General features: G+C 48.9%; 1 protein-coding gene across 5 annotated transcripts in view; it reads right to left on the bottom strand.

The window, feature by feature from the left end:
- The window catches only part of MAD1L1 (mitotic arrest deficient 1 like 1), a 343,378-nt gene that overhangs the window by 76,977 nt on the left and 246,540 nt on the right, over window positions 1-19,861 (bottom strand). For all 5 annotated transcript variants that reach the window (XM_071814987.1, XM_065850520.2, XM_071814988.1 and 2 more), the window contains exon 18: window positions 16,174-16,364. In XM_071814987.1, coding sequence (XP_071671088.1) covers window positions 16,174-16,364 — 191 coding nt within the window. The remainder of the gene's footprint in view (window positions 1-16,173; window positions 16,365-19,861) is intronic.

Below are 19,861 nucleotides of genomic sequence, written 5' to 3'. Positions count from 1 at the left end.
GCTGGCTGTGGAAATTAGCTTTGCAGCATATTTCACTAGATGGAGTTGGTGACAGTTGTCTGTCCCCCTATGCTGTAACACAGATTTAGGGTAAAACAGCACAGGGAGGTGTAGAAGGGGAATCAAAAAGGCAGATAGATTTCTTCCACTCTATTCACCTGTTTTACTCCACAATCTCCTAATAGCACCAGAGCAAGCTCAGCTCAACAGGTCCATTCCAGGCACTGCCGGAGAGATTAACCTGAATTTTCTATGCATCTTCAGGACGAGCCTTCACAACTGCTGCAGGTGAATGGCTGCTCTACAAAACGCACCCTAGCGCAGAAGAACTGGGCCTTGCTAAGCTGTCATTCTTGCGCCTCGCTCTTCCTTTCCCACCGCACTCCTCACCCTCCTCGCACCGGCAGCAGCAGACTGCAGCAATCTGACCGCGGATGTGGTTTCTTCTCCAGCACGGATCCGTAGCATTTACCAGCAAACCTTCAATTATCACAGCGCGCGACCGTAAAACTTGCTCAACTGGAAATGTTCAGCTATTTCTAACCTTGCCTTCAGTCGTCGTCTTTCTTTCGACCCCAAAACCATCTAAAATAGTATTCTCCTGGAACCTCTGCGCCGCCTGCCTAGCACAAAGTTAAACCATAAGTCAAAATGATTAAAATGATATGGAAATATATACATCTCCTTCAACACTGTACTGGGAACATGGCTCCTAATGGGACATCACTACACATTACTCATAAGGCCAAGACATGTGGCATTTCCCAGAGAACCTGCACATTCTCCTTTTTATGCCAGATGACTTATAAGCAGCAATCAGTCTTTTCCTTTTGAGGCTGTGCCTTCAATATGCATAATTTGAGGTCTTAAAATGAACACCCTGATCTGGATTCAAGCTGCTTGGGAGGAAAAAAAAAAAACAAATATAAAACCCCACAACAACAACAAAAAAACCAAACAACAACTTGGAAATACATAGCAACAAGAAACTGGCAGGACAAACTCACACTCCCACTGTGCCAAATTGCAAGTTTAGTAATTCTGTTTTCTTCCCGCGGAGTGGAAGGTGTCATTAGCCGCTGTATTTAGAGCCCCAGAAAAGGTTGTTGGAGCAATCCCCAGGCTCTGTCTGAAGCAGGTGGCCGATGACCACGGGAGCTCCCTGCAGCTGGGGACCTTCACCTTCATCTTCCTGCCGGCGCCACTTCAGTTCTAATGGAAAGGAAATAAACAGGGCAAGCGGCACAATATGAAGAGAAACCCTCAGGGCTGAAATTCCTCCCTGCACCAGGGTCACTCTAAAGTCCCCGCGCTGCAGAAATCACTCTTGGGTGCTTTTAACTCGTGAATTGCTTTCCTTCTGGGAGAGGATTCCTCCCCTAGGCCGGTCTCTGTGGAGCACCCATTGAACCACATCCTCATTTCTGAAGATTGATACAACAATCCAAAGAATCGTCCTCCTGCTGGGAGCCTTGGAAACGTCCCGTCATCACACACGTGCGCACCTGGGCTCGAGACCTGTCTGCTGGCATCAATCCTACGCGCTTTTGAGAGCAATCAGCCCACCTGGCCATGAGGACACCTCCTGCTTATGCAAACGTGTCCATCTGCCACAAACGTCCACTCCGGCTTTGTTGGCAGCGCCGTGGGACAGGGAGGAGGAACAGCAGAGCGTGGTGCTGTTTGAGGGATTTTTAATAAAGAAGGACAAATCCATAACAGCAGGCGGTCTCCATAACGCATGCCATAGAAAGAGAGGAACTGTCCCTCTCACGTGGTGACCGAGGATGGGAACGCCCTGCTGCTTCCAGACTTGCTTGAGATGGTTGAAACGAAGACCACCTGCGCTGCCTGAGAACTGGGAAAATCTGTGCAAACATTCATTATTTATAAGCTGGCTGTCCAGAGGCAAACTGCCTGGAATCCATTAAAGGGAGAAATCCCAGCTCCCTCCGGCAGTTGCCTGGCACGGGCCTTTCCCACTGACACAACGAGGCAAAAAACCCCCACTTTCATTCCTAATTAATCTTCTGCTATATAACACTTTTAATCAGGAAAGAGAAAATCAGCATGCTCTCTGAGAGGGGAAAGAAGAAGCCAAAAGCAAGGCAGAAAGCTCTGGCATCTTGGTTGTGGTTCAGACCTCATCTTATTTAAACCAGCCTGAGCAGGTCACCCGCAGCTTCGCTCCCCGCCATACAACCGAAGTCCCCGCCATGCTTCGGGGGCTGTTCTGCAGATGGGGAGTGGGACCGTGTACGGACAGACTTGGCTGTTTGTCCTGGAGAAGAAAACCCAGGTGAAGATAAGCAGGGAGGAGAAGGATTCGAAAGATGCTCGGTCGGGAATGAAGCGGACGCTGTTGGACAAAGCACAGGCAGGACAAGCAGGAAGGTCCAGCGACAAGGACATACAACCCATCCGTTATATCTTCAAAATACTAACCCCCTCAAAATTAACTCCTCAACCCCAAATTTCCTAGCCCTTCTTTATCCTTCTAACGTCCCTCTTCCCTGCATTCATTATTAAAGCTGCTGGGGGTACTGATTTGCACTTTGGTTTCTGAAAAATTAATTAAATGATTAAAATTTCAGTCCCTGAGTGATGGAAGCGGCTCAGGCAAGTGGAGATGCCCCTCTGCAGTTTGAAGGCCTTTGGTAGGCTGCCCGCTTACCCTCTGCATGAAGAGCCTCCCTGTAGACCTGGCTCAAGGGGGAAATCTGGTAGGAAAACGTGGTTTTAACTTGATTAAGTTCTGGTTTTGTGGAGAAGCCATTCCAGTTTACCACCATATCAATGCTCGATTCATCGCAGACAGCGAACCCCAGGTTCTTAAAAGGGTCAAGTACTCGTGGCTTTCTACATGATCCCCTGGGTAAGGTAAAATCTCCATATGAACCCAGGTATTAATCAACAGTGTCCATCTATCACCCATGGGCAAGCTGATTGTTGGTTGAGAGACTTCTGGTGTGGGCTCATTAAATTTTCTATGACACTATGAAAGAATAGCAGAGCAAGGCCCTTGGAGAATGACACCCAACTCAAAGCTAGGTCTGTTTTCTTGCCTGCACCCACATCCACCAGCAGAAAGACCCAGACCCAAGGACCCTGCAAACGGGTGAGGAAAGGGTGCCAGATCACACAGCACCCAGCCCTGGGGGGAACAATTTCTCCCCATTATAGAAAAGCAGAGAACCCCACTGCAAATTCAGTATCAGCTCAGGAACGTCCTTTCCCGGGCTGCAGCAAAGCTCCCCTTGCCATCCGCTCTGCACCAGAGGAAGGAGCAGGAAAAGCCTGTGGAATTCTCCACCCTCAACTCCCAGCACTGTTTGTTTCATTTATTTTAAAACAAATATGAGAGACAAATCAGAGCTCTGAGCAGCACCCGTTGCTGAGGAGCTCAGAACCCTTCTCCAGATTTAGATAAGAGAAGGAGGAGGAAACACTGGACTTACAGATACCTATTTCATGCCTAAGGTGCTAAAAATTGGCGAAATGAAACAAACACAAATTAAGATTGCCTTTTCCATGGTAATTTACTGAATAAACACTCAACTAAACCCTGAAGCAGAATGAAGACGGCAAAACTCCTCCAGGCTTGGGAAGCAGCATCTTCCCACTCACATACCAGCAACGGGCTGAGGACACAGTGGGAACTGGGGCAGCGTTTGCAGGACATTCCCCACCACCCATGCTCGCGCTGTCGTCGTGGGGATAAGAAAGGGACAGAGAGAAATGGGAAGCGCTGTGAGGAACTCTGTCAAAATCCTCTGCAGGCAGGAAAACAGCAAAGCTCTGACACCAAGAATGGATTTTATCTGAAGCAACAGACAGGATCGGTGACAGCCCACGTTGCACTTCACTGGGGTCGCGACAACTGCAGGAACACTGGATGCTCACTCGAAGGCAACTCCTGCATTCAGACACCGGGTGTTTTCTTCTGAAATACTTTATCAAAGCAAAGTTGCTAAAAACTCTACTAAATTGTGCATTTGGGGGAAAAACCTCTTTGCTGGCTCCAGAAGAACACACGCCGCGTGTGTCACCAGCACAGGGCTACCGGGAACAAAAAGCAGCGTGTGAAAAGATCTACTTTTACCACATTTGCTGAAGCTTTGCAGGGGAAACGTGCAGAACGTTTGTTGCTTGGAAAACTTGCCACTTTTCTTCCTCAAGCTGTGGTTTTGTGGAGGTTTCAGAATACGTGGCCTTTTAGATGCTGTTCAACTCTTGAGCTGAGAACCTTTAGCATCGCAGTCCTGTATCTACACGGCACACAGAGCATCGTTACATGCAATATAAGCCTCTTCACATGCTTCCATGCGTCTGCCTTCCCACCTCAGGACAGCACCATCCACCTTACAGAATCCAGGAGGTTTTAGTGAACCCACGACTATTAAATCTCCCCTTTGGAAAAGGCTCCAGAGCAGGGCACATCCCACCTTGCAGCAGCATCACCTCCAGCCTCGTGACACCAACACACCTGAGCGAAGATGTGGTGGGACACACGGCCCTGGTGCTCCGGGCAGAGCGAAGAGGAAATGGAAGTGCTGGAACAAGCACTTTGGCACAGCCTCTTGGCTGGGCTAAAGGTTTATTCCTGGGATGCTGCTTTCCTGCAGACTAAGGAAAATTAAATTTAGCACTTCGCAAATAAATAGGTTAAAGCTGAAAGGACACTATTTAGGAATTTACTGCTTACAGCGGCCTCAGAGATTATAGATCCATCACCGTCTATTACCTTGCTAGTTACTGCTTCCACTCTGTCTATCTTCCCTGCTTGCAGAGTGGTCCTTTCATCAGGTCTTTTCTGTTCCAACTTGAAACTGTCATCACTCTAATGGAATTATATGAAGAAAAACAACTTTGGGCTGCAGTGGCTGTGCCAAAAAGCCAAGGACATCTGCTGCGCTTCCCCAGGACAACGCGGTGAGATCCTTGCCTGACAGAGAAGTGCAGGTGTCCGACAGCCTCCTGGGAAATGCAGCCAAAAGCAGTGGGTTACGCACACGTCCAAAACCTCCGTGCAACTGTCACACGGGCCCCTTCAGCACCCAGAGCCACCAGAGCTTTGCAGGGACCAGCAAACTGACAGCTGTCTGGTCATCTTTGCTACAGACTCACCGTAGCTACACCGCACATGGCACAAGAACTGAACGCAGTGATGTGACAGTCAACCCCCGCCTCGTGCTGCCTGCGCCTCCTCCACTGTCTGCTTCATACAGAATCATCCGCAGACAGTCCCCTCGTCCCCTCTCCAGAGCTGGATACGGCCCAGAAATGCAAAGTGACAGCGAGCACATGAAAGACTCTCCAGAGCCTTCCATTAAGACAGACAAACCCTTCAGTTTAAGGTTGAAATTTATGTCAGCTCCCCAGAACACGGCTGAGATAGATCCACTGTTATCAGCTACCCACTTTAGCTGAAATGAATACAGATTAGGGACAAATTAAAATGGTGAAGCTTCAGTTTGATATATTCCCTCTAAGATAAGGTTTGTCGTCTTCTAGAAGCTAAAGATGCCATCAAAAGATAATCTTGGGAGTTACCAAAGCGGGAGGTCATCCTCAGCTCTCAAATTCCTTCCCCCGCGGAGGAGAAAGCAGCAATGTGACTCAGCTATGAATCCTTGTCAGAGAGATTTAACATTAAATACCTTTCCGCACTTATTCCTCAAAGGATGCGCTCGTGCAATTAGCAAGAAAGAAAATACATTAAAACCAAAGTTCTTGAATAGTATTAAGTTACTTGCTCTTACCAATAATTCGCACGGGGCAGAATGAACATCTTCTGTGTGTGGAGTTAGGAAGATTCATGTAATTGTTTGTTTGAAGCAAATATATGAACAGAATAGGTTTTTCACCATGTCCATGTGTACGAATAAAGACAGTTGATACATTATTAGCATGGACACAGATTAATGTTCGGATTTAAGTATTAATTCCTTAAGTATACAGTACACAAATAGCTGAGCTGCAGAAGCTGTTGTTCTGTAGCACAGGAGTCCACCAGAATCACAGCAGCCAGTCCCCGTAACAAAGCTCTCCAGAAGGATTTTCAGTGTACGGCTGCCTCTGTCGCTGCTCCGCGGACACAGCGCCGTGACAAGGACACCAGCATTAGCAGATTCACATTGCAACGCTGACAGAACACGTTGTGATCTGGAGAGCCCGCACAGCACACTGTGCTTAAGATTCCCCGATGCTGTGAAGTGCATCAAACCTCAAGAAATGCCACGACCGAGTGCTTGATGTGCTCCCAACATTCTGCAGCAATAATTGCCTCCGAACAGAGGTGGGATGCCTTGGAGCAGAGCAGAAGACACACTCGCAGCCGTTATTATTTTTGCTTTCCTACAAGCATTTCTCAAAAACAAAATGTAAGAGATCACTGTTCTGGTGAAGGTCCCGGTGAACACCCAAATGCAGCAGGGATGGAGATCCCATGAAAAAAAGCTGCTTACCAAGCTTCAGAATAACGGGTTTTTATCTTCAACTGGCAAACCAGTTCGAGAGAAAGCAGACTAACTGGTTTATGCAACACCAATTTCATGGTTAAGAGCCATGTAGTAATTGAGCTTTTAGACTTTGAAGCGTGGAAACAAGAGAAGAATGACAGAGGAACACAGAGCTATGAGCTCCAGGTTCCTCTCACCCCAACGGTGGCTCCTTGGTCACCAAAGGGGACCTGTGACCATGACACCCTGTTTTCTACATCCCTCCCCACAACCTGCCAAACCCTGTGGGAAAGGGTCAAGCACCTCATTACCAACACAAATTTAGGTTGAAATCTTTTAACTCTGAAATCCTAGACGGGGGCACAACACAAGCACTTATATTCACAACAAATAAAGGAGAAGACCCTCACGTGAGCCCAGATCCGCTCTTCAGATGGAGACGATAGATGTCCCAAGGCATAGGAATCTTTTCCTGTGTTTCCATATTTGTGAACAGGTTTTTATACAAACAAACACACACTTCTCTTCCCTCACTAATTACATTTCCTCCCTGGAGATTAGAAAATCTTCTGCCCCAGTCAAGCACGGGTAGTAGCTATAACTCTCAAAGCAAGAGATAAGTCCTAATTATATTTGTATTTAGACAACGTGCTGCTTACTTGAGCAAGAAGAGCGGCAGCAGCTGCCACCCACTCTGGCTGGTGGTTCCGTGCAGCCTGAGCTGTGCTGCTGTGACCCGGGACACTCGCAGGCTGGCGGCTGCTTTACTGGATGTCACCAGCCGCATCTCATCTCGGAGCTGTTTCCTGGAGCTATCTGGTTTTCCTAGAGGTCTGGTCACAAACCTGCTCCTGGAATACACAGGGAAAAGGTGGAGGGGCGGTACAAAAGGACAGGGAACTGCTGGAGAGAGTCCAGCGCAGCCACCAAGATGCTGAAGGGAGTGGAGCATCTCCCGTGTGAGGAAAGGCTGAGGGAGCTGGGGCTCTGGAGCTGGAGAAGAGGAGACTGAGGGGGGACTCATTCCTGGGGATCAATATGGAAAGGGGCAGTGTCAGGAGGATGGAGCCAGGCTCTTCTCGGTGACAACCAGTGACAGGACAAGGGGTAATGGGTGCAAACTGGAACACAAGAGGTTCCACTGAAAGATGAGAAGAAACTTCTTCCTGGTGAGGGTGTCAGAGCCTGGCCCAGGCTGCCCAGGGAGGCTGTGGAGTCTCCTTCTCTGCAGCCATTCAAACCCGCCTGGACCCCTTCCTGTGGAACCTCAGCTGGGTGTTCCTGCTCCATGGGGGGATTGCACTGGATGAGCTTTCCAGGGCCCTTCAACCCCTGACACTCTGGGATTCTGTGAACCTGTGAGAAGCCATCTTGAAGCCCCTTGGCAATGCTTCAAGTGCACTGACTCCAACACCACCAGCCAGTCCTCCCAGCCAGCTGAAGAACAGGCTTCAGGGATGTCCATGAGGGATCACAGATGGAGGAAAAGGCCACAGGGGTTGCTAAAGTCCCTGACACCATTTGTCACATGGATGGCACAGAAGATGATGATGTGAGAGTCTTGCTACAGCTGAACACGCTGGCCTTGGAGCAGAACAACACTAGCAGACAGGCCCAGAACTGACCCAAGGCAGGAGAGACAGTCTGTCCCCTCCTCATGTCCAAAGACATGAATAATTGAGAGTGTGGAGCCACCAGCTAAGATACGGGGTAACCAGAAGCTCAAGACTTTTCCCCACAAAAAAATGAGAACCTTCAGTAATTCCCACTGACGCGGAGCTTTGAACGTAACCATACACAAGCAACCAGCAGGGCTGCTGTTTGCTGACATGACCCTGTATGTTCTGCGAATTCAGCAGGGAGCAGCCAGGGAAAGCGACAAACACGCATCAAAAGCTGCTTTGCAGAACACCCGTTCCACGAGTGCCGCAGCGAGGCCTTCGCACGCCCCACCGCCTGCACTCAAAGGCAGCACCTTTTCCTTCAAGACTCTGAGTAGAACATTATTGAAACCAACACGGACTCAAGTAATTAAATAAACACATTAAATTTAACAGATTTAACACCCGTTAGAGGCAATGGGTACCCACAGAAAAGGAAAGAAGCCGCAACACTGCCCCAGGCCCCCTGGCTCACGTCTGAGGGACAATTCATGTATAACAGAAGTTGGCCGCACCGGTTACATCTCCAACCCATTCACATGGACCTTCCCCGCTGCAAAACACTTTAAAAAGCTTCTCAGACCCCCGTGGAAGTCCATGAATGGTAATATCCTGCACCTAGGTGAGAGGGACAGAGAAAACCAGAAGGTCGAGTGACATCCAGCAAAGCCACATAGTGGTTTAGTGGCAGAGACGGAAATGAGAATCCAGGAGGGGTTTTGCTTACGTCCCCTCTGCTTTATCTGTTATTTAACACCGTCTTCTTCTCGCGGTGTGTAAACACGGTCCTGCCAGCCCACATGGTCCTTTGTAAGCTGTTCAAATACAGCAGCGGGCGGACGCAGACAGAATCACAGACATCCCGCTCTCCTGAGACCTCCCGCGGGGAGATCGGGCCAGCCAAGGACAAGAACAACCCTTCCTCAGCAAACTGCAATCACGCAGGTGCTGGGAACGTGGGAGGGGGGGAAAAAGGACAGAGGAGCTTTCATTGTAGCAGGTAAGGCAGGATCTGCTGTGCCTCCTGCTGACACCGCGATGGCAACGAGGATGGAGCCAGCGGCTGCCGGTCTGGGGCACACGCAGGGCCTGCCCCACGTGTTGTCCCACACCACGCACCCCTCCAGGGCCACACTCCCCCCTGCACCAGCCTGGATGCTCTGGTTTAATTAACATTCTTACCAGTGACTTGTGCTCCATGGTAGTGCTGGTGACTCTCCCTGGAAAGCTTGGGCTGTGTCTCCCGGTTCATTAAATATTTTAATGAAGTGAAAAGGGATTTGGAATGAGGTGAACTGCAAACTTAATAAAAAAAAAGTGTATCCCAGTAATTTGGTTACTTATTTGTATTGCGGAAGCTGTGGAAACAGACGCTGGGGTCCTTCGGCTGGGATGGCTGATGCTGCCATGTCTGCCTGGATGGGGCCACCAGCAGCACTGTCAGTGACGGTGGCTGAAGATGGGTGCAGAATTTGTGAGAATAACTTAAACTTCCTTTTTTCAGTGCCCTGCTCCTTTGCCAAGGGATGGAGGGACAGCTCACACCAGCACAGACAGGGTGCTGCGGGAGGGAAAGCTGGGGGCACAGCACCGGCACTGCCGCATTCCTGGGGCCTGAAGGAGCATGGGGAAGGGAATCTGTAAAAGCAGCTTGGTGGCCAACAGCTGACGATTATGAAGTAAACAGATAAACACAGAAGAACAGCCTGAATCTCAGATGGCGCCTGTGAGCCAACCCCACATCTCCTGGCCAAAACCAGGCCTCGTTCGTTGAAGCGAGGGGCTGCTTGTCTGCCTCAGAGCCTGACACATCAGCCACTCCAACAGAGAGGAAAACCTGAACTCATTTCTGTTACCGCCGCACCCATCAGCAAGACAAATCTCTGACCTTTCAGAGAAGCTTCAGATGTGCCATCCTCCCGCTAGCCAGGAAAGACGCAGCCACTGGAATGATTCTCCAGCATCATCAGCATTAATTACCTGCATGGCTGGGCCTACCCTGGCAGGGAAGGGGAGCAAGTGGTGCCAGCACACTGGAAACGGGTGTTGCGCCAGATTGACAGGGACCGGGGGAGCGTATTCCCCAGCCCAAAGCTGCTCCGTGTTCCACGCCAGCACCGTCTATTTATCCTCACAACAGTCTAGTGACACCGGCAGGAGCATCATCCCCCTCATACAGATGGCAACAGAGGCAGAGAAAGAGCATTAACTTTGCTCGGTTATAATGAGGCTTCCACCCAGCCTCCTGACACCTTGGAGCAGCATCTTTTTGCTCAGAAATTCTGCAGTGAAAAGAAAACCTGTTAGATCTCCCCCAATTCCACTGTCCTTGAGGTGACCGGGGGAAAAAACACCAAACAACTTCCACCCTTTCCTAGGGGCAGGCAGCTGTTTAGGGACATGTGCGGCAAGAGAGTAACTGTGCTGGGAGGAAAAGAAGCGTGAGGAGGAATAATACAAGATGAAGACAGGAGCAAGAATTAAAGTAAGGACGTAACATTAAACAGGCTGCTACAACATCTGAAAGAAAATGACGCGTAGGAAGTTTAAATACAGGATTTGCTGCTGTGACACCACAGATCGCTCAACAGCTCCTGTTTTAGAGCTGTTGATTAGCGCAACCCAAGACGGGCCCTCGCTGACCCTTCAGGAACCCCAGTGCAGTCGTTGGGTGGGAAAGCGTCGCGCTCGCACGGTGACGGCAGGAGCTCCGGAGCTGGGCAGAAACCCGGCAACCGCGCGGGCAAACCGAAAACAAAATATAAAAATAAAATAACTTGTAATTAACAAGAATGAAGAGTTAGCAGAGGCCTGCGATCTCTAATCAATCTCTTGCTGCCTGGCCCGCTCCACCGATGAGCCCCATTGTTATTTTTGATTGTGTGTGCAGGAGCGCGAGACGGCTGCTGGAAGAACAGCACTCCATCAAAACGGTGATTTCTTCCTCCTCTCGAGACTCATCAAGGGTGAGGAGGAGGAGAGGGGAGAAGATAGAGACACAAAAAGAAACAAACAGCTAGAACATGCTCTCAGAGATCCTCTGTTGGGTTCAAGGAGGAAATAACTGAAACGGCAGGGATGCCAAGCATGCGGACTCAGGTACAGCGCTCCCAACAGTGCTGTCGGCTTCAAGACAAAACAAGAGCCTTCAGGCAAGGAAAAAGTCATCTCTGTATTAACCATCCTACTTATTCTGAGATGTACATTGGTCACGGTGCTCCCTGGCCAAACCGATGCTAAGGCTGTGCTGCAATCTCAGCAGACTGGACTCGCTCTGCACGTAACCATGTGAGTTTTGTCTCCTCCTTTCAGCCAGCACTTTGTCAGCATCACTTAGTGTCTGAAAAATGGCCTCTGAGGTCGGTCTTATTCAATCCAGCCTCATTTCCCTCCTCAAGAGAAGAGAATTAAACTATTACTTCTTGTCTGCATAGCTGCCTTGTTGCATTTCACACACCTTGGCAATACAGAAGCAACAGGACGGCCGGGTACACAGGTAACGAGACCAGCAAAGGACGACCGGGAAGTTCAAGGTGGTATCTGTCCTTCCATACAAAACCCTTAACCTGTTCACCCCGCTCTGACTCTGCACACACCATGAACTTCATCAGAAGCAAGCATTCACTTTTCAGATTGCCTTGAAGCCTGAGAGTTCCCCTTATAGATCTGCAAACCAACTCTTTACGTAACTCCTTAAAGGGTTGTGCATCAAAGACACCGTGTGCGCACTGGCTGTTCATTTAACAGGTTGCAGAAAAGCTGTTGATTTTATTACTGTATTACCAGTCCAACAGGACACCAATAAAAAGTTCATTTTACAGCAAGAAGCGCCAGCCCTGTAGCTGGCAACATCCTCAAGCTGTGCCACGATGCTTCTGGTTTTGTTTGCTGGCTGATATCTTGGGTATTCTCTTTCAAGCCTATCATTTCGGGGGTACTTTTCAATGAAATACCGCTGGTGTTTGGGGTTTTTTGACAGAAAATAAGAACACGGTGAGATGTGGAAGCAGACAGAATTCTGTACTCTGCAAGACCGGGCTCAGGATATAGAAAATGTGTGTCTGAAGGCAGCCTTTTGGCCAGGAGTATTTATGAGCTCAGACACACAACACTGCTGTGATCCTGGAAAGAGCCTGTTTGAACTTCCTCATCAACCAGCTTAGACCCAAATAATTTATACATGAACTACTAAGGAAAATGAACACTCCTTTCTGAGAAAGTAGAGGAGGATCCTACCAAGAACAGTGACCACGCCGATGCCATGACAGAGAAAACAGTTCACCTGAAGCACAGCGAATACTCAAATGCACAATTCCTCTCTCTGAGCACTCTTCTTGCTCTCCCTTCTGCACTCAAGTCTTCATTCCCAAGTATTTCCAGTGGATAAAGCTGGATGTTTGCAGCAGCAAAACCACGTGTAGACACATCCCAGAAAATAAGCAGCATGCATAGGAACCTTCTTCCTAACACCTCTAGTAAGAGGTTACCTTTACACCTCAAAGTAGAGAGCTCTACACGTCCCTGCTGAAGTTAAATGTAAATGTTTAATGCGAACCAGGTATTATTGTGTGTCCACAAAGATATCTTAACATTTCAGGAAACCTACTGAGCTCCTGCTCTCAGCAGCACCTTGAAGTCACAGGGTCTATAAAATACAAGGATTTCCACTCTTCGTTTGAAATTGATTGGCTTGAAGCGCGTTGGCTGAGACTGTGTCATTAGGCACACAGGAAGAGAAAGCCCACGGTTTAATTTCTCTGCACTGTTTGTTCATTTGTACAAGTGTCTCCAAATCATCTCCTCTTCAAATTTGACCAGTCTTTGTGTTTACCAAAAGACTTTCCTTGTCTGAAACAACTGTCGTTGCCTTTCTAAAGGCCTCGTTTCCTCACCCTCATTCAGGATCCACAGATGTGTGATGCACACGCGGCCAAGCAACGGCATCCTGCTTTGCCACCGCTTAATTCCAACTCATCTAAACTGATTCTGAGGTTTCCGAGCAGCGCTGCTTTGTTCTAACAGATATATTTAATAAGCTGTTATAAAGGGAGTCAGTGCAGCTCTTGGAGAGCTCACGGGTGGCCTGACCTAGACATACCATTATGTGGAATGTAAAGTGTGTGTCACGGCCTAACGCATCTAATGTACCAGCAACGGTAACAGAATATGAAGCTGTCAAGTGCCCCGATAACTATAATGCATTAAATCCCACAAAAAGTCATCACAAACTAAACTCCTGGCGAGGAGTCGGTAACACTGCTTTCCACTGCATTTAATTAAAAGAATAAAAGAGAGCAAACAAGCGGGAGCGGGCTGTGGAGTCTGAGATGCCCCTTGCTGCCTACACACTCACACACTGCAACGTCCTTCGGCTTGATGAGCTCATCTGTTGCATCGATAGGGATCGCCAATAAATACTGATACGGTTTAATCAGAATTCAGTGCTCATTTATAGATGCAGCCATTTATATTCTCAGCATGGCACCGCGATTAACCCTTTCATTGAAGCTGTAATTCCAATTAACGCTTGGCTGGACACATAAAGCATGTGGATAACAAGCCCCACCACAGTAACAGAATACCTTGGTCAGGAAAACCCAGCACGTCTTTAATCTTCATTTAGCTTTGAAGGGGTTACATTACGGTAGCTCCTATTGCATCCCTGCTATTGAAGCTTTACTGAGAATTAAATGCCACCAGCAGTGCTACTGAAATACATTCTAAAGTTTACAGGCAAACTACAGAAGCTTGCAAAGTGCCAGGGGACTTCTCTGGTTTAATTATATAGACCCTATTTCATAAATTGCTTGAATGGAATAAATACAAATAGCACTCCCTGCTTTGCAACCTCTCTGGGTTAATGAAATGCACACAAACACCCACGGTCTGGTATGGCTCAGAAATTCCACAGCATAAACACACAACCTTGCTGGAAGCCGTAGTTGGGATTCAAGCCTCTGTACATACACGAGAACCAGCTGCCTGGACCCAGCAAGGAAATAATTTGTTGTTTATTCTAAGCTGCAGACAGTGGGAATTGTCTGCGATTTACTGAACAGGGAGAGAGAGTCTGAGGTTTTGTTGTTCAGGCTCCAATTAGCAAATCTGCTGCTCTTATCTGAAGAGGTGTGCGAGGTAAGAGGGGCTGAGGAACTCCATGGATCAGCAAGCAACCCACCCTCGGCTTTGGGAAACACAAGACCTTGAAACTGCTGCTGCTCCATCCTCTGGACTCACTTGGGAAGAAAGACTTGAGTGAAGAAGAGAGAGCAAGAGCATTTGGGGAGAGAAATCCCACTTGATTATTCATTCTCCTGCATGTAAATTATTTCTGTTGCCATGACATGAAGGAATATTGGATCCTGCTGAACACAAACCAACGAAGCCAGCCAGCTCTTGTTCATGCGGCCAGTACGCAATTTTCTCATGGTTTCTTAACTTTCTCCAAGCACTCCATCTCTCCTATGATGCAGAAAAACTGCTGGTTGTACTGGCTGGGCATGGCATCCCACAGACACCTCCGGGGGTCTGCTCAGGCTTCATTCACTAGAGAAGAGCACAGGCCTCTGAGGTCTCAGAGCTCACAGCATCGCACCATCTCAATGAGAACCGTTTTCAGGGGTCGATGATGGTACCTTAAAACCAACCAAGTCATGCTCTTCTGCACTCAGTCAACTCCATTTTCTTGCTGGCATCTGTCTCAGTCCTGAAACCTCATAAGGCCAAGCAATACAACAGTTTTGGCTGTATTTTCCTAGTTTCACTAAGAATCCTAGGTGCTGTCTTATACTCACCCTCACTTGCTTCATTTGGTGTTTTCCTGAGGCTCTAGAGTTGCAGGATGGGAAAACATTTGTTCTGTTCCGTAAAGAAACAACACTGCAGCAAACCCTGCAGCACACAGCAGCAGGGCTGCAGGAACAGAACCTCTCCGGGTCCTTGTAGAGCCCCCTCCTGCACTGAACGTCTCCAGAACCTTCATCCTTCTCATCAGTGAGGCTCAGCCCAGGGGGATCGGTGGGAAGCAGGAATGATTTTAAGTGCCAGTTGTTTTTGTCACTGAGAAGAACATTCAGGTGGGTTGGACTAGACCAGGGGTGTCCAACTCCTTTTCACCGGGGCCACATCAGCCTCATGGTTGCCTTCAGAGGGCCAAACGTAATTTTAGGACTGTATAAATGTAGGAGTAGTTACATTTGTACAGTTCTAAAATTACATTCAGCCCTTTGAGGGCAACAGTGAGGCTGATGTGGCCCCGGTGAAAAGGAGTTGGACACCCCTGGACTAGAAGATCTCCAACCCCAACCATTTTGTGATTCTGTGGTTCTCCCACTGACCTGTAAACCTGGGCTCTTGACACTTGAACCGATGTAAAGATGTAACTTAACAGCTTGACGACCCTCACGTCACACCTCAGTTCTCTGATGTACAACCTGACTGTGCGAGCTGGACGGTGGCACGGAAGAGAAACAGCACCTATCAAGCCAGAACCCAACCTCAGACCACCCAGGCAGAGCAATAAAGGTATAAAACTGGCAGAAGACAGACCATTAGTGCTGCTCGCCTGTGCTGTTCACAGAAACGGCACTTCACACACACCAGGGTGAGTGGCTGCTCAAAAGGAATTCCAATTTACATAAAGACGAGATGATGACATGCAGACAAGCTGGAGGATAGCAAAGACAGCAAGGGCATATATCTCACCGTGCGGTAAGGATGAAACCTGGATGGTTACATAAGGTTTTATTGCTGCGGCATTTATAACTGATAATATAAAAAAGTGAAGCACAAGGCCAGAAGCCTTAGGTATTATGCATATATAGTCTATTCTCTTTACTCCTGACTTTGATATATAAGTGGGAGACCAGATGCCAAACCTTCTAAAGTAATTTTTTTAGAAGAAGAAAGCATCTTGACTTCCCTCATAAGGAATACCCTGTCACATAGCGGCGGGGCAGTGATTTTCCACTCTCAGCACTGAGAAAGAGCAAATGCATTCTGAAAACCACGAGCCCGAAGATGCAGGTGCAGCGAGGGGCGCGCAGACCTACCTTAAAAAGCAGGCAGTCCCCTTGGTGCTCGGCGTAAATGGAGGAGAGGCGATACTGGTTCTCAGTGGTGATGTCGATCTGGTAGCCCGTGAGCGTGTAGCACACCTTGCGGAACTCCTGGATCTTGGTCTGGAAAACTTCCTTCAGACGCTGGTTTTTCAGTTCTGCGCTTTCCACTTGCTTCTTCAGCTCTAGGGAGGGGAAGAAAACGGGTAATTTCTTATAAGCCATCAGAGCTCTTGTGTTGTATTTACAGTGCTGGCCAAACTAAGTGAATTGAAAAGGTTAATTAAATTTTTAAAAAGTGAATTAAGCAGACAGCATAAAGGAACAGGCAAACTAGATTCCTTTCCTCCTGGCCCCAGCAGACCCAAGGATAGTAAATTGGGGAATAAGGAAAACAGACGTCGTGCTTGGATGTATTTTTCTTTTGCTCGGCCAGCCTTTTAGCAATGTACTATAAAACTCAGAGCTACAGCATCCGTTTCCCCCCATATATATGTATATATATATATATGTATTCTACACAGAACCCAGGAGAAGGGTGTTATACTACAGGAAGCAAACACACTGAAGAATGGTAAGAAACATGCGTCTGTATGGTTGTGTCAGAAGGAAGCCACCTATAAGGGAAATCTCCCCCATCGTACTCTCGATTCGACTGTAAGTGCTTTGATCTCAAATTGACGCACTGCTCAGGAATCCCTCAGGATTCGGGAAGGGGCTTTTCTCGTGCTGGAAAGCCTGCTGAGCACCACGGCCTCGCTGCGTCTGCTGCCTTAACCGGACGCGGCTCTGGATGAGGGGTCCTGGGGGACCGCCTGCCGCTCACCCCACGTTTTAGTGCTGCAAAGGGAGCTGCCAGCACTGTGAATCCTTCAAGAGGATACACAACAATTACCATGAATCTTTCACCCAAGGTGCCTTCTGAGTAATTAAACCTCGATTTATCCCTCCATTAATTACAGAGATTGGCTTTACTTTAATATACACTAGAGATGTCTCCCAAGTCGGTTTGTTTTATCAACACTGCAGTCCAGGGTTAGAAAAAAATCCAAAACGGGCTCTTTGTAACAGCAAATAAACAGACTTCCTTGCTCAGATACCTCTTTGTCATTCAGAGGTTTCAGGCTTTGTCTGTGCTGCGATCAGGGACACAACCGCAGCACATATAGGGCATAAGTCTCTATTTTAGGCAGTTAGGGTCCAGCAGCAGGACAGCAGAAAGTTCAGTGCAAGACGACAGCTTGAGCACTAAGGACGGTTTTTAGCTGGGCTCGTAGGGCCCACACTAAGGTATTATTGTTTCTCAAGTGAGCCGGACAAGCTTTTGCTCAAGTATTTGCTGCTAAGTGTTTCCATCAACCTCCCGGGCGCAACGCGGGAAGAACGCGGGATGGTAACCGTGAGGCCGTGGACTTGCCTGTGCAAGCGCCCCAGGAGAACGTGGGTCTCCTCTCCTGTACCGCTTCAGCGAGGCGCCCCGGTGGGACACAACGATAACCCAATGCGTTATGCTAAAGCGTCTTAAAACGCCACTGAGGATGTCCCTGCTCAGAAGTACTTTGGCCTAAATCCAATTCAGCTTAATCCCCAGGCAAGGACAGGAACTCTTTAATGGTTAAAAACAGCTACATGTCCCTTTACTCCTGAGCGAGAGCATCCACGCAGGCAGAGTTAACACTGGCCAACTCCTTCCCTTTGTTTAATTCAGCTTCGCCTTCCTGAGCCACTTGTGGAGACGATGCATGAGCAAAGTGTTTCCTTTACTCTGGGTCTCCCCCCAGCTGTATCTTGCTTGGGGAACATCATATATCAGTTTGCTCATTAAAACATTGCTATCCAGCACCCCCTCCAGGTTGCTGGGGGATGTAAGGTAAGTGCTTACAAGCAGGTTACACACCGCCCCTTCTCATGAGCTTGAGAAGGTTGCGTCTGTCCTGACCCCCCACCTTCCCACCCACACCAACCTCATCACCGCCTGATTAACTCAGTCCTCCCTTGGACTCTTACATCCTTTCCCCCATCATCTCAGCTGGGTCTGGTCCTTTTTATTAATCGAGTAATCAGCCTCTGAAATCAGGAGGTTAATTGGCGGCTCTGACCTCAATATTGTCACAGTCTTCATTAAGCTACGCAATTGTTAAGGACAAAATCCTGCATATGAAAGTAAAAACTCAGTGACCACAGTGCAGCGGTAAATAACACTGCGCCACTGTCAGAGATGGCACTGCCTTTAATATATCGCGCGTGTCCAACAGAGATATTTTTTTGCTAATAAATGCAGCCTAGCCTTGGAAAAATAAATCTGCCTTTCCCTACCCCACCTCGAAGGCTGCCTTTCCTGGCTTTATAACCTTGGGGGCAGAACGCACCCTAATTCATGAACTCCTTGAACAGCTTTTCATATTCATGAAGACTTGGCACCTTCTCCCCTGTTGTTTGGTCTCAGGCTCGGCGCCTTCTCCCCTGTTGTTTGGTCTCAGGCTCGGCGCCTTCTCCCCTGTTGTTTGGTCTCAGGCTCGGCGCCTTCTCCCCTGTTGTTTGGTCTCAGGCTCGGCGCCTTCTCCCCTGTTGTTTGGTCTCAGGCTCGGCGCCTTCTCCCCTGTTGTTTGGTCTCAGGCTCGGCGCCTTCTCCCCTGTTGTTTGGTCTCAGGCTCGGCGCCTTCTCCCCTGTTGTTTGGTCTCAGGCTCGGCGCCTTCTCCCCTGTTGTTTGGTCTCAGGCTCGGCGCCTTCTCCCCTGTTGTTTGGTCTCAGGCTCGGCGCCTTCTCCCCTGTTGTTTGGTCTCAGGCTCGGCGCCTTCTCCCCTGTTGTTTGGTCTCAGGCTCGGCGCCTTCTCCCCTGTTGTTTGGTCTCAGGCTCGGCGCCTTCTCCCCTGTTGTTTGGTCTCAGGCTCGGCGCCTTCTCCCCTGTTGTTTGGTCTCAGGCTCGGCGCCTTCTCCCCTGTTGTTTGGTCTCAGGCTCGGCGCCTTCTCCCCTGTTGTTTGGTCTCAGGCTCGGCGCCTTCTCCCCCGTTTGGTCTCAGGCTCGGCGCCTTCTCCCCCGTTTGGTCTCAGGCTCGGCGCCTTCTCCCCCGTTTGGTCTCAGGCTCGGCGCCGCTCATGGCCATCAGGAGCATCCTCAGGCTGCAGCCTCACCACCCACCCACCACCAGCACTGGCCTAGTTAGACTACAACCGCGTGAACCTAGAATAGCAACTAAGTGATGGCAACTGCTTTCCTGCACTACCCTCAGGGTGAAAAAGGAAGAACTCTGACTACAATCAGTCTTTTTATGCAAGAAATCCTGAGCTTTTCAATTTAACTGAAGACTAGCAAGGCTGCGCTCCCGGCAGCGCGTCCCTGCGGCGGTTTTGGGGTGTCACCGCATCAGCCGTCCTGACTGGGGGAATTTATCTGCATGAAAAAGCGTTATCTCCCTGTTAGAGCTGCCTCATGTCAGCCGCTGGCACAAGGCGCTGAACTCCGTAACTGCTATTGTAGGCACGGCTGAGTGTGCCAGCACCAGGCAGGGACAGGATTAAGCCTTGTCAGCCCCTTTGCGGCTCCATTAGCAATTCCCCAACAGTATTTCTTCAGTGGCACAGCTCGGGGACGAGGCAGAAAAAAGCCACAAGCAGGTAGAGGATAGGAATGCTTACGCTTGCAGCTGCCCCCAGCGAAAGGTCCATTGAACTCAGTGTAAA

This window comes from Patagioenas fasciata, chromosome 15 (genome assembly GCF_037038585.1).
Source record: "Patagioenas fasciata isolate bPatFas1 chromosome 15, bPatFas1.hap1, whole genome shotgun sequence".
Lineage (NCBI taxonomy): Eukaryota > Metazoa > Chordata > Aves > Columbiformes > Columbidae > Patagioenas > Patagioenas fasciata.
The sequence above is the reverse complement of the archived record's forward strand: the minus strand, read 5'-3'. Positions and strand labels throughout refer to the sequence as shown.